The sequence below is a fragment of the Plutella xylostella genome, chromosome 30 (assembly GCF_932276165.1).
Source record: "Plutella xylostella chromosome 30, ilPluXylo3.1, whole genome shotgun sequence".
In the NCBI taxonomy this organism is placed as follows: domain Eukaryota; kingdom Metazoa; phylum Arthropoda; class Insecta; order Lepidoptera; family Plutellidae; genus Plutella; species Plutella xylostella.
The window spans coordinates 4,264,795-4,279,839 of NC_064010.1; the positions used below are offsets into that span (position 1 = coordinate 4,264,795).

Genomic DNA, 15,045 nt, shown 5'->3' on the forward strand with positions numbered 1-15,045 from the left:
TCCAGTTGAACCGCCTCATGAACGAGATCTACGAGACGGTGTCAGCCGCGTGCAGGATGGACGAGCAGCGGCCTAGCAAATTCCCCACTGAGGCCGACAGCACTAGCGAAGGTACATGACATACATACATACAATACTTATCTACATTCATACCTAACTCACGACTGTAGTCCCCGAAAACTCTTTGGTCAGCCGGAGGTGATTCACAAGCAAGCTACTCGCGTTTCACTGTATATTATTGTACTTACGTGATAGTTCGCAAGCTGCCCGACGGCATCTGGCTAGGCTTAATGACTGCTGCCGAGACAGCAACCGGGAGCCACGGCTTAACGTGCACGAAAGCGCCCAGAAAACAAGTAATAAGCTCTCAATCCTTCTAAACTCCCAAAACTGTGTTTTAATCAAGAATGAATCCTAACAATTTCCTTTTCCATTCCACAGACTCAATAAAACTCACGCGCAGCCTTACCGAAAAGCGCAAGAACTACGTGCGACGAGTCTCGTCCCGGGCAGCCTGTCTAGACCCCAAATCTAGAACTAGGTTCCGCCACCAGACCTCCATATGTTCCTATAAATCAGAAACACTCGAGAACAATCCGTATTCTACTTTTCGTTCGTGGAAAAGTTTCCGAACGTCACAGAACAACGTAAACAAAATGGCGGACGTTGACAGAAGAGACTCCACAGATTCCAAATTCAATTTGACAGATTCGAGCGGGAATCTCTTGTCTATGAAAGGGGATTTGGACTTGTCTATGGATAACCTGAGCTTGGACGATAAGGCTGGCTGTTTGGATATACAGTTGCCGTTTGAGCCGAGAGAAAGAGGGTTGTTTGATGTCTGTCTGCTGGTCGGTCTCAATTATATGACTGGGCAGGCGTACGTGAAAAGTGTTTTTCCTAGTCAGGTGAGATATTATTCGTTTGTGAACAATTTATTGTACACAAAATGTCACAGTTAAATACATTACGAATGAAAACACAGTAATAAAAGCATGTATGGGCGGACTTATTGCCAAAAAACAATTTCTCCCATCCAACTTTTGTTGATGGATAAAAGAGTTACTTACATTATTATTATAAGCTTCTTTCCTGTACACTTTTCACACATTATAATAAGAGAAAGGATGGTAGTCTTCCAATGGATCCATCCGAATTTCTCTGTAAATAAATAATTAGTTACTTGGTCGTCTGCCCGCTGGACTGACGACCTTAGGCGGGTGGCGGGTAGTGGCTGGATGAGGAAGGCCGAGGACCGAGTGTTGTGGCACTCCTTGGGAGAGGCCTATGTCAAGCAATGGGTGATTATTGGCTGATGATGATGAAATAATTTGTAACTACACGCACTGTTTTTGTTGTTTTGATTGCTATATCGGTGTATGTCTAGAAGGATATTAAGTTCCCACCACCGTCAGATAGCCACAGCCACCTCCTTGCCTACGCAGATCACTAACCTATCTCTCCCCCCCCCACCATTCCCAGGTGTCAGTGCCCCCCCACATCGAGAACCTGATATTCCCTGAGACGCTGAACGCGGAGGCAACAGACTACGAGCAGGCGGCGGAGCACAACCAGACTTACTCACTTGTACTCACCGACGAAAAAGGAGAACGAAATTATGGGTAATAGCTGTTCCCGCGCGCTTCGCTTCGCCTTAAAAAGTTTTTCCCGTGGGAATTCCGGGATAAAAAGTAGCCTATGTTCTTTCCCAGGGTCTAAACCGTATGTATACCAAATTTCATTCAAATCCGTTCAGTAGTTTTGGCGTGAAAGAGTAACAGACAGACAGACAGACACAGTTACTTTCGAATTTATAATATTAGTTAGGATTATTTCTAGACTCGTAGCGCCATCTGTTGTTGAGTAGCGAAACTAAATTACAAATGAAACTCTGGACTATAACCGGTTCTAAACCAGAACTATCTCTTTTCTTAGTTTTATAATAAGGGGGGATAATAATTATATCCCACAAGACTATATGCGAAACATTATCAGAAAGAGCCTCTTCTTGTTTCGTTAACAAGACTAGTAGCGTCATCTGTTGCTGAGTAACAGAACTAAATGGGAACCGACAACTAGTAGTAGTGTATACTTAAGTTTATCATTGATTTTGTTAAACATGTCTATGTCGTTATGAATTCCAGGTACTGCCGTCGCGTGCTGCCAGAGGGCGCGGCGTGCTGTCTGCCGCTGTGCTACTGCATCATCGGACGGTACCGAGCGCCGGGGTTCTATTATAAGGTAAAATATTAACTACTAAAGTCAGTTTTTAAATTTAAATCTCATATACTAAATTGACAGATTCTGAACGGTTAATCAACAGTCGATTGTCCAACGATTAAGTGACGTATCGTTCTATTGGCGGGACGATCGACTGCTGATGATCAGATGCTAAACATCTGTCAAGAAACAAACTTTAGCTTTACGCACAAGCTACGTCATAAAAGTTTCCCCCGCTTTAAATAGAAGCCTTTATCTACCTATCCACCGTATCAGACTACCATTAAACTAGGTGGATTGTCTCTAAAAGGTTTCTTCCCTGCATGCTTTGGGTGTTAGAATGAATTTTATTGGATAAATGGGAAAAAATATTGTATGTAATGTTATGTATTCAGCAGTCAGTGACACATTTTCCCCACCACGGCCTAAGAAGTCGTTTATGAGTCAGTAACTAATCAGTGAAAAAAGCCATATGATAAATAAATAAATGTTTTACGAAACTTTACACAATTATCATTAATTAAGTACGTTAAAAATTTCAGGTGCTGAAAGAAATCGAATCTCACCACGGGAGCTCCGAAATCGAAATGAACGTAGTACTACAACAGCTATTCGAAACAGACTTCCCTAACCCTGGCGAAGAAATAACCCTCCAGTACACCCCGAAAAACCTAACCCTAACAGACCTAACCCGCTCTAAAACATTACCCGACCAGAGACGAAGCGAAAGTGTTAAAACGAACAGTGTATCAGAGTGTTACGATGTGGAAAACAATAATAGTGTCAAAAAAGTGTTAGTGAGTGTGCAAAGTGTAAGAATGAATTTGCTGAAAAGGCCTATTGAACCGAGGGTCGATGAGGGTGGTTTGTCGGTGTTGTTGGATACTTTAGGGGCTGGGTTGTTGATTAAAGTGTTTGGTAGTTTGCTGTTGGAACGAAAAGTGGTTTTGATCAGTGATAGTTTGAGGTGAGTTAATGTATGTATTTTATTTATATAAGGTAATGATATTAAAAATTTACATGTGCTTCTAAATCTATGCACTACAACCTTACATGAAGCGCACTACAGGGTTCTAGGTGGTAGTAAACCTTCTTCCGAAGCTTGGGGCCGCGGGTTCGAATCCTGCCCAGGGTAAAGATTCATGTGATTAGCACTTTTTTATTTGTGAGCGGATGATCGTATGCTCGAGATATCCGCACGCATATTATACCTTACCTTGTTGGCCTCTTTATCGACAGTACATGCAGCGCTGGTGTCTCTTTGACGCTCTAGCTAGACAATCTTTCATGTTATTATTTTTGTTTTGTTTTTTATAACTTCCTGAAGTTTTTCTTATTGTCAGTCTGGCAAATAAATGTTTCTTTATCTTCAACTCCCTTTATTATATTATTATTACAACATCTGTGCCACCCACAGCCAACTCTCCGGCTGCATGGAAGGTCTCCAACAGATCCTATACCCCTTCGTCTGGCAACAGCCGCTCATCTCCGTGGTGCCAGAGGAACTCAGGAGGGAGGTGCTGGAAGCGCCACTGCCCATACTGGCCGGCTGTCTGAGAGGCGGGAATAATGAAGATCTGGGCTTTGAAGAGGTATTATTACTTATTACCAACACGGATAGTCCGTTAAAAGTCTACTACAGCTGCACGGGTTCGTTATCGACGTAGACAAACGTGACTCGCGTTCGCTATAATTACGGCGCTGTGATTGGTAGAACGCGCATTAAACAATGGGTCGATAACAAACCCGTGGCCGCAGTTAGACTAGTAGATAGCTGGACTAGCATCATTGGTTAGTTAGCCAGTCAGATTATTGACGACCGAATGGCGTAGTGGTTAGTGACCCTGACTACTGAGCCGAAGGTCCCGGGTTCGATTCCCGGCTGGGGCAGATATTTGTTTAAAGGCAAATATTTGTACTCGGGTCTTGGGTGTTGATATTTATATTTAGTATCTATCTATCTATGTATTTGTGTAGATATATCAGCTGTCGGACACCCATAACACAGGTTCTGCCTAGCTTGGGGTCGGATGGCCGTGTGTGAGATGTCCCCACATATTTATTTATTTATTTGTCTGTCGGTGACTGCCCAGAGTTTGCCGGACGTAAACGGTACAGTAATGCATTTAAGTAAATAGTAAATATTTCCACCCTAAAAGAAGTCAACGATGAGAATGATGGTGTAGTGGTTGTCTGATTGAACCGATTAATTAATATGATCAGGATTATTGCATCACTATCTCTGTGTTACCTTATTTTTCTTCAAACTCTTACCCTCTTATTCATAGAAAAGTTATAGGACGTTTTAGCTATTGAACTATTTGGTCCCTCTCTAACTCAGAACAAATTGTTCTTTGAAAGAGATGGACAAAACAATTTTATAGCTAAAACGTCCCATAACTTTTCTATGAATAAGGGGGTTACTATCTACATATTATCTTCGATCTAAACTCAACATCCACCTTACCCACAGGGCATGCTAATCGACATAACCGGCGACTCTGCCAAGGTGCTCTGCTTCCAAGGCGACGAGGCGACCATCCTGCCGGCCGGCTGCTACAAGACGCTCAAGACCACGCTGCAGATGGAGTCCAGCAGGAATATGCAGAAGGTATGGGTAGAAAGTTGCTATTTATGATTAAGAGCAACTTGCACCAAAAATTTAAACGTATTTAAATATATTGCTCGCTTGCTTTGACAGTAAATTATTATGAGAACAAGACAGCAATAGATTTAAATATGTTTCAATATTTGGCGCAAGCATCCATTAACCACTATACTACAGATGGAGTCTTGCAGGAATATGCAGAAGGTATGAATTAAACACACTAGTAAAGATTCAAACACTAGACTTTATCAGTAGAAAAGGAAGTGTTATAATGTATGGTGGTCGATAAACACAACCGTGCCGCAATGTAAAATCTAACCGGCAGCGCCATCTTGTGAGAATCACAGTAAACAAATTCTTACAGAAGGTATGGGTTAACAGTTGTTATTTATGACTGAAAGTTGTTGTTTAGCTACACTCAGCTTCATAAGTAGCTAAAATATCATAATTCTGAGAAAAAAAAACCCGTTTTGATTGATAAAAAAAAACCGGTTTGTTTGGTTGTTGGAAAACTTGCAGCACACTTTTATAACTTAACAATAGAATGAGCAATATAAAGCCAGCACACTATAGCAGACGGCTGGTAGTATAGTAGACTCGCCTTGGTAGCAGACCACTATACAGGCGACTCCGCCAAGGTGCTCTGCTTCCAAGGCGACGAGGCGACCATCCTGCCGGCCGGCTGCTACAAGACGCTCAAGACCACGCTGCAGATGGAGTCTAGCAGGAATATGCAGAAGGTATGGGTTGAAAGTTAAAAAGATAAAGATAAAATACTCTTTACTAGCTATTCCCGCGAGCTTCGCTTCGCCTTAAAAAGGTTTCCCGTGGGTATACTACGATAAAAAGTAGCCAATGTGTTAATAAAGGGTCTCAGCTAACTATAACAAATTTCGTTAAAATTGGATCAGCCGTTTCGGCGTAAAGAAGTAACAAACATACACATATACATAGTAACAAACTTTCGCCTTTATAATATTAGTAGGATTACCGGTTTGTTTGGTTGTAAATTTGGAAAACAGCACAATTTTATAACTTAACAATTGAAGGCCAAGGACTAAGGCCAGAACATTACAGCATTATACAGGGTGTTGCAAAAAGGGTATACTAAGCCGATTCAGTTTTCGGCTTAGATATACCATGCTGCACATGTAGCTTTCGGCTTAGTATACCCTTTTTGCAACACCCTGTATAGCAGACGGCCGGTACTATAGTGGGCTCGCCTTGGTAGCAGACCACTACACAGGCGACTCCGCCAAGGTGCTCTGCTTCCAAGGCGACGAGGCGACCATCCTGCCGGCCGGCTGCTACAAGACGCTCAAGACCACGCTGCAGATGGAGTCTAGCAGGAATATGCAGAAGGTATGAACAAAAAGTTAAAAAGATAAAGATAAAATACTCTTTATTGGACACAAACAGGATTCACGTACCTACACATTGCACACAAATAGGGGAAAATAAATGGTAGAATCGGCGGCCTTGATATAGATGCGGCGGCATGACAGGAGTCAAATCCATACATTTTATTGGTCATTTGTTCCATTTCAAGGTAAAACTAACTTTATTTACCGGGCATAAGGATCTGAGCCCGTAGCATACAATTTTTTAGTTCTGCTGCCGACCGCCAGGGGCGCTGTTCATATTTTCATACAAAATTACTCGATGAATATTACTTCACGTTCACGATGAAATTTTATGCTACGGATTCTGGCAATCAAACGTCATGGCCTCATGCTACATTTTGCAAAGTACCTATAAAAGTTCTAATGTTTGTTACTGACACGCTAGGAAGTTTTTTTGTGATGTATTTCACCTCCGCCGCAAAAATAGTGGTGTTATACGATTCACTTGCTTGTGTATTTGTGTTCGTTACAATTATTTTTTCCCGTCCCCAGGTGGACAGAGAAGACGTCCGCACTCGCAACGTGTTCATCTCCGAAGCTTTTCTCCGCTTCTTCATGTCCGTACTGGCGCAGTTCCACCGACACTTCGTAGAGAGAGAGATACTAGAAGGGGAGCTGGGCAAAGCGGGCGTGGTTTTTGAGGTACGTTCTGTTACTAATAACAAGTGGCAAGTGGCGCCACCTAGCGACAAGTATCGCTATCCAGCGACATGTAGCGGCCAGTGGTGCTATTAGCGCCATCTAGCGTGACATTTTGTTATCTTGGCGCTAGAGCGTACGATTTGGGCTCGGCATTCTTCACAACGCATTAATAGGGCCTCATATTAACAATGAGGGTGTGACTAGGGCCGGCTTTTGTGCTACATATAATGAATACATACATAGATAATCTTGGTGAATGCATGACTCGGCCGAAGCGCTAGGATATTATTATTCCACGGCGTGTTGGTAAGGTATCTAGATGTGCTAGAATGTAGTTCATCGGCGTTGAGGTAAACTGGATGTCAATGTCATCATCATCAGCCGGTAATTGTTAGTATCGTCACTACCGACCAACTTACTAAGAAAGGTGACATTACCTTGAAAGACTACTTAAGCTGTTAGCGGCTGGACAAGAAAGGCTGGATATGTCAGTGTTGAGGAGTTGCTTGAAAGATCCAGCAAGCAAAAAAAGTTACGTGACCGTTACGTATGTTAATGTTATTTCAATGATTCCATTTCATGTGTAAATCAACACTTTCTCTTTCTTTAATTACAGAAAGAAGCATTCCTGAAGAGCGCTTCATCGAAACAGCAGCAATACTTTCTGGAGTGGTTCACGGAGACGGCCATGTTCAACCACTTCATACAGAACATGGCCGTGTGTTATAAATACAGGGACGCGCCATCTAGCGGCCAGGTGAGAAAAACTTATAAAGAGCTATGGGAGTATGCTTAGCATATTTAAAGGCTTCGTCGAACAGGACGCGTTACAAGCGCGCGTCAGATTGATAACTTGACACAAAGATATGTTGTACTACTATTTTTGAGAAATACAAAATGCTACAATCATAACGTCAGCGCCATTTAGTGGCCAGGTGAGGAACTATTACCCAAAAAATACCAGCTTTGACAATATGGACGTAATAGATATAGCTACGATACCTAAGCTAATATTGGAATAGAGCAAGTTAGAATAAGTTCGTTCGCCATTTTAGATTCATTTCTTTATTGACGCAGCTTAGATGTAGGTCTAACAATTCAATTCACATTTTAACGATGTGTATTTATTAGTTGGAACATAAGTTGTTCAGAATGACCGCTGAGTCTCTCTAGGGTTACTAAACCACCCTGCATATTATAACCCTATTTATGATCCTTACAAACTTTCCGTAATAATAATATTTTTCTTTCTCAGCCGCTAGACTACTCCACAATAGAAGGCATAGTTGACGCGCCTCTACCAAACTTCTACGAACTGTTCGAGGAGAGACTGACCAGAAACACCAAGAAGAACTCAACCAAATCTCTGGAAAACAACTCTAAGAGTAATTACAAAAGTGCTATGAACAAGAAAGTGAAGTTGTTGAAAAGCAAACTCAGGGACTTAGTTACTTAAGAGGTAGGTCTAGTTTATTGTTTTGGGTAGTAAATTATGAGTAATACAATTCGGGGATTACAGTCGTGAGCCTATGTATGTAATTAACCCTTAATAAGGCAAAGGGACAATAGTTCCCACCTTATTTTTAACTCTAGTACCTTGAGTTACGGGCGAAATGTTTTTTTTATTGCCATGCCTTATTAAGGCTTAAAGGGTAGGTAATGATTCATTCATATGTACATTGTGTAATCCTAGACAAATCCTATACGACATCACGTTTAGATACTTTTTATAGATATAAGCAAAGAAAGCTAGATAAGTCTTAGAAAGCTAGCCATACAGTTAGTTTCCCAGAGCCTGTTCAAAGTTAACCTTCGATTAAATACATAGGTAAATTACGAAAAATTTCTATATTCAGCCATATACAATTTTAATTATTAAAATCTATAATTACCATCGCAATAGAAGCTAATTTAGTAAGTAATTTAAACAGTAACTTTCTTTTCCTTATTCTGTATAAAACTCGGTGTTGTTGTCTAAACATAAATTCAATTAGACAATAACAGCCATACTAAGTGACAATTTCTACATTGTCGGTTACAGCATAACCAGGGAGTAGTGGTTTATTTTTGACACATCTGTCATGAATTTTATATGGATATGACGTTTACTTTATAAATCAATCGGTTAGATAACCGACTATGGAGAAATTGGCACTAAACAAAACTAGACACTTTTAAAAGAGATGTTCAGTGCTGTCAAATACCTTAAATGCATCTGCTACTGTGTCTAACCTCCGTTAAACTGGGTTTAAAGTTTTTCGGTAGTTTATGAAGTATGTAAATAGTTTATTATGTGATAATAAAACTAATCTCATGTATTTTTTTAAAGATTTTATGTCGAAATGTATGTCTCGATATACTTAGGAGTTAAGTTTATTTAAAGACTGCTATTTTTATGTTTAAGTTTAACTTTCGTTTAAGTTTTCTGTAGGATTACCTAATTAAAATATTTTTGAATGTTAAAAAGTAACGTTTGTCAATCCGGCCAATGTCTAACTAACTAATGGAAAATCAGCCCTAGTTAAGCTCGAAATCACTATAAAAAGAGACATTCCATAATTTATTTCTGCAGGGTAGAAAGTTATCAGTGAAGTTCCCTTTCCAACCTACCCATCTTTCTCATTGTTTACACACTTGCAAAAGTCCACGCTCAGTTATAAGTTTCGAAATGTAGGTAAATTGACCTGCCTCGTGTATATCACTGATAAAATTGCAAACTGTATAGGTGCTTAGTGAAGTTGGGGGTCACTAAAGCTAAATGGGTGTTGCAAAAAGACATATGGACCATGGTATATCTAAGCCCGAAACTGAAATCAGGATTTCAAAATTAACGAAAAAAAATATCATTTTCCATAGAAACTTTGTTGGTCACGTGACTTTTTTACTATGGAGAATGTTTTTGTTTTCGCGAATTTTGAAATTTTGATTTCAGTTTCGGGCTTAGATATACCATGCTGCACATGTAGGTTTCGGCTTAGTATACCCTTTTTGCAACACCCTGTATACATAATGGTTGACTGAAATATTAATCAATGCTGCATAATATTGTTAAAATGGTAGAAAAGCAGCTATAATTATGTTATTAACCAGTGACTTGTTATTTAGGTTATATGTATTCAGATTATAGTACTGAGTTAGAAGCATTTTAGTTAGACAACGGGGTCATAATAAAATTTATCCTCTTTTTACCCAATTTTAAAAAAATGGGAGGTATAGAGATATTTTTTAATTAGTTCTATACGATCAGTGCCTCGAGTGGGAGTTTTTTCACCTATCGAGAAGAGAAATCGAAAATGTAGATTTGTATGGCACGGAGCTAGTAGTAGCTACCTACCGCTAGGTGGCGTGTATCCCGCGCCATACAAATTTGCGTTTCAATTTCACTTCTCGATAGGTGAAATCGAAAACGCAGATTTGTATGGCGCGGAGCTAGTAGTAGCTACCTACCGCTAGGTGGCGTGTCTCCCGCGCCATACAAATTTGCGTTTCAATTTCACTTCTCGATAGGTTAAAAAACTCGCACTCAGGGCCCTGACCGCGATACTTGTTTAAACACAAAATATTACTTTCAGGATCTACTAATCAGATTTTGTGAGAACTTTACGAATAGAAAGCCATGTTTAAAGGATTACCTAATTGTACCTAATTTTAGACCCTGTTTTTATTTTTTTATCCGTGCCTTATCATTAATTGTACATAGTTATTTAAGTTTTAATATCATGCCTATTATTTCTAACTAAAATATGTTAAACATGTAATAAAGAAAATTTGTATGAAACCCACTATCTCTTTGTTTTATTTGGCTTTACTTCGAAATACGTACTAAAGTCTGTTTTTTAATCTCAGATACTAAATTGACTGATCATAGTTTTTATAAATAGTTTCCATTATAGTCAAACGTTTTTTGCCTCAAGACGTATTGACTTTTCCTTCTTCATACATTTTGGCACAATAATATTAAAGGAAATCATATTTTACCAGCAGCAAAGTTATTCTGATATTCTGACTCTAGAACCTAATAGGCTTGAGCGCATAATATGTGTTATAATGGTTATTAACGTAGACCCTGGATTTTAATGCAATCCAAAATCTATGCCGTGCGTAGCATGATTATAAATTCATTAGGTTTTTATCTCCCCATTAATTTATTAATTAGTAAAATCTATGAATATTTGATAAGTTTTAAGGAATGTTTTTGCAAGGTGTCACCGAACGTAATAAAACAAAATGTTACCTGTTTACGTAGGATGTATAGTAGTGTTAGGCAGTAAACAAGGACACCTAGGCATTAATTAGGTACTAATGTTGCTAAGACATGATGAAACGTGTGAATTTTGAGCAGTTGGTATACTAATAACGTCTCCTAGAAAAGGGTTTTAGACCTAATCCACCACGCTGGCCTAGTGCGGGTTGGTGGACCCCAACACAAGCAAGCTTGTGCTGAGAGAGTTGTCGGGTAAGTGGGCAACCCGACTGTCAGATGTTTTGAATCATGGAAGTAGACCCGTGCCCCAGCAGTGAGGACGTGATGATATTTACAAAGGTAGGTTCCTCGTTATTGTGTATGTGTTAATATACATATATGGACAGTAAAGTAAAAATACTTAATTACTGTACATATGTATCGATAAAATATAATTTATTAAGTACCTAACATCTATCTTCCACAGAAGAGTCTTATGATCAAATTGTTTGCACAATGTTGGCTCAATAGTTTATACATTTATATTAAGTCTAAAGTGATTTTAGGTTTAAATTGCTAACATAAAGCGCCAAATTCACCACATTCTTTATAAGTAAAGGCAATGTTATAAATTATAAACAACGTTATAACTACATTTATACCTACCGTTGCTCAACTAGAACAGTCCAATAAGTTATTAGCATAATATTAAAAAGCCCCAAAACTAAGTCAATGTCAGAATCTGTCGCAACCTGTAGCGCCACTGTTAGTTTTTACGACAATAATATAGAGATAAAGTTTATTAACACATAATTTTATGACGAGATTCTAATATACGATGTCACTGTTTCAATGACGTGCCGCGATGATTGGCTTTGACTGACGTAGGTATAATACAGTCACGGGCAACGAAAAAGTTTGACTGAGAACACAAAAACACCAAATTACTCCCTAACGGAAAAAGCCAGCTTTATGAAGCCTTCTGCATCAGTGAAGTACATTTAAAAGAGCATCAGGATATTAAAAATTAAAAACAATCAAGTTTTGTTAACATTTTAAATGAAATGTTTGAAAAAATTGGGGTGGTAGGTATGGCTTTTTGTGAGTGGAACTATTTCATTGCCCGTGAGTGTATTATGTGGGGACATCACAAACACGGCCATCCGACCCCAAACTGGGCAGGTCTGTAATAAGGGTATCTGGCTGGTGATATATCTACGCTGTTAAAAGTAGAAGTATTTTTTTAAATACATAAGAGATACAACGTTAAATGCTGTCAGAAAAGGAATCAGTTAAGTACCTACTTAGTAGGTATAATATATATTTTTTAAAGACTGAAATACATAACCGTATTAAATATAATATCTAACGGATACTGGTGCCAAAGAACTTTAATTTCTTTGTTTAAAAAAACAAAGCCAGGTTATTAAACTCCTTGGTCAGATATATTTAACTGTAAGAAAAACCCTTTTGGTAAGTCCGGACTGTGAAGGCTATCAAACCATGCCATAATTTATGCTCTAAGGTTTAAAAGTTCAAATAAATTACTATAATAAACCATTAACCAACAGTTTTTTTGTACCTACCTACTCTTCACGTAACTTTGCAAATGTAAGCATTGTTCAGAGAGTAAATACTTTTGAATATAATACAGGGTGATGTTAAAAAATGGACATAATTTACAATTATGGCAGTCTGATTGGACACGCGCCACTTGGCTGCTGACGTCACTGCGGCCAGGTTCTGCTCTTCTGTAGACGTACAGGAGCATCTCGTCCACTTTCCTACTCCGGCTAGTTTATTACGTTGTCTACTTTAATTCCTAATCTGTCTACTTTATTACGTTGTCTACTTTCCTAATCCGTCTACTTTCCTACTTCGTCTACTTTTATACTTTGTCTACTTCGTCTAGTTTCCTACTTTGTCTTCTTTCCTACTTTGTCTACTTTTCTAAGTTGTCTATTTTCCAACTTTTGGCCCGAAAATGATATCAGTTATAGATCTGATCTGTCATTCCCATAGAAGGACCTAGTTAAATAAACAAAATGGCCATTCCAATCCATATATTCCTATCAATTTTTTTACAGATCTACGTTTTGTGACTTATGAAACTTCATACCCACCCTGCCTGAAATACCTAAGTCTTTCTGACGACATTTCACTATCCAAAATTGATTAGTGGAATCGCCCCGCTCCCTGTAAGCGGAGCTTACCGGGATCCGGTTGTGAAACTCAGCCGAGTGACGCGATTTTGGTAAAATCTGTTTGCAAAAAGTACAGCGCTTGGTTTTGACCGCGGGTTCTCAATATTCATGTAAAGTCTGTTTTTTAATCTTAGTTACTAAATTGATAGATTCTGAATGGTTCATCAACAGTCGATTAGAACGATATCGCAGGAAAATTGGCCGTTCAGGATCTGCCGAATTAGTATCTAAGATTAAAAAACGGACTTTAGAGGAAATTAAGGTGTTATGCGAAAAAGATACAATGATATAGATTTTGGTTCGCGTATTGGGGTCAACGGAGGTAGGTAACTTAAATTGTTCTTTCAAATACCATAACATAAACTTAAGTACTTACCCATTACATAGGTACCATTTTTTTTTCTTTTTACCTTCCGTCTCAACTCTCAGTTAGGTACTATATTGTAAAGAGCAAATTTCAAAAGTTCTTACAGTGCCACAAACTTATCTGTTCCGGTGACAGCTCACGTAAATGTGTAATATTTCTTCATTATTTGATTTTAAGTTTGCCAGTAGTGGTGATTCGCTCTTGTGGATTCAATAAACCCATCTTATCTATATCAATTTGATATCAATGTATAATTCATTAGTAAACAATGAGATATGGATCTATTTAGTTCGCTCTCATCGGAACAGATAAGTTTTTCGCACTGTACCAGAATTTTCTTCAACTTGACATTTGCAATTGTCATTTTAGTATCGGAGATAAAAGAAAAGACTTTACATAAGTACTTCTTTTAGGGCTAGTAACTAGTAGGAAGAGGTACAGTCAACTGCTTTAGTAGCTATACACTTTTGAACCTTGTCAAACTCACTAACTGTCTATTCATTCATTCAAACATTGACGTTTTGTTTAGTAGGTATTTTGACAAGGTACAAAAGTGTATAGCTACTAAAGCAGCTGAATGTAGATACATTGCCGCATCCGATTTTAACAATTGACAATATGTTAGTAGGTATAGCTATGCCGGCTACATAAACAAAACTGAAAAAAACTGGGTCTTTAATCTACAGAACCCTAAGATTCAAACAATGGGACACAGACACAGTAAGCTTGCCTAAAAAGTCAAACATTCGCATTAATGCTTTATGTAAAAAATAAGATTTTGCACACATTTAAATAATATTAATAAAATTCATTTTGGAACCTTCATAAGTGTTTTTTGACACATTAGCGAGCTAATTCACTCTTAGACAATGCCCACGCCCGGATTAAAATGTGCTAACGACCTATTTTAAATAATAAATACTTATAGAGGAAAAAATTATAAAATATCTAAGCTACAAAAAACTCGAAAAATAAGTTACCTAGTTAGTTTATAAGTTCTCTTTTCTGACTATTGAACTTATTTGACTGAGACTGTCAGAATGTATGAAAAAGCAACCAACCCGCACTAGGCCAGCGTAGTGGACTAGGCCTAAACCCTTCCTTCATTGGAAGGAGACCCGTGCCCCAGCAGTGGGGACGTGATGGGTCGTGATGATGATGATGATATGAAAAAGTTAGCTTGCTTGTGTGTGGATCCACCAACCCGCACTAAGCCAGTGTGGTGGACTAGGCCTAAAACCCTCATTCGAAGGATACCTGTGCCCCAGCAGTGGGGACATGATGGGTTGTGATGATGATGACATTGGGTTCCATTATGTGAACTCGCATTCCTTACAAAAACACTTATCATCATACCTACTTCTTATCCGAATAGGGGTCATTCATCGTCAAATTGATTTGAAATCGTGTACCCATGA

At 38.7% G+C, this 15,045-nt stretch overlaps 1 protein-coding gene across 2 annotated transcripts in view; it reads left to right on the plus strand.

Annotated features, from left to right (window-relative positions):
- LOC105393138 (DENN domain-containing protein 2A) overlaps window positions 1-9,378 on the plus strand; it is a 79,403-nt gene extending 70,025 nt beyond the window's left edge. For both annotated transcript variants that reach the window (XM_048631966.1, XM_048631967.1), the window contains exons 3-12: window positions 6-111; window positions 442-908; window positions 1,483-1,622; window positions 2,145-2,241; window positions 2,763-3,187; window positions 3,638-3,812; window positions 4,694-4,831; window positions 6,724-6,873; window positions 7,490-7,630; window positions 8,129-9,378. In XM_048631966.1, coding sequence (XP_048487923.1) covers window positions 6-111; window positions 442-908; window positions 1,483-1,622; window positions 2,145-2,241; window positions 2,763-3,187; window positions 3,638-3,812; window positions 4,694-4,831; window positions 6,724-6,873; window positions 7,490-7,630; window positions 8,129-8,329 — 2,040 coding nt within the window. In that variant the 3' untranslated portion in view covers window positions 8,330-9,378. The remainder of the gene's footprint in view (window positions 1-5; window positions 112-441; window positions 909-1,482; window positions 1,623-2,144; window positions 2,242-2,762; window positions 3,188-3,637; window positions 3,813-4,693; window positions 4,832-6,723; window positions 6,874-7,489; window positions 7,631-8,128) is intronic.
- The last annotated feature ends 5,667 nt before the right edge of the window (window positions 9,379-15,045 follow it).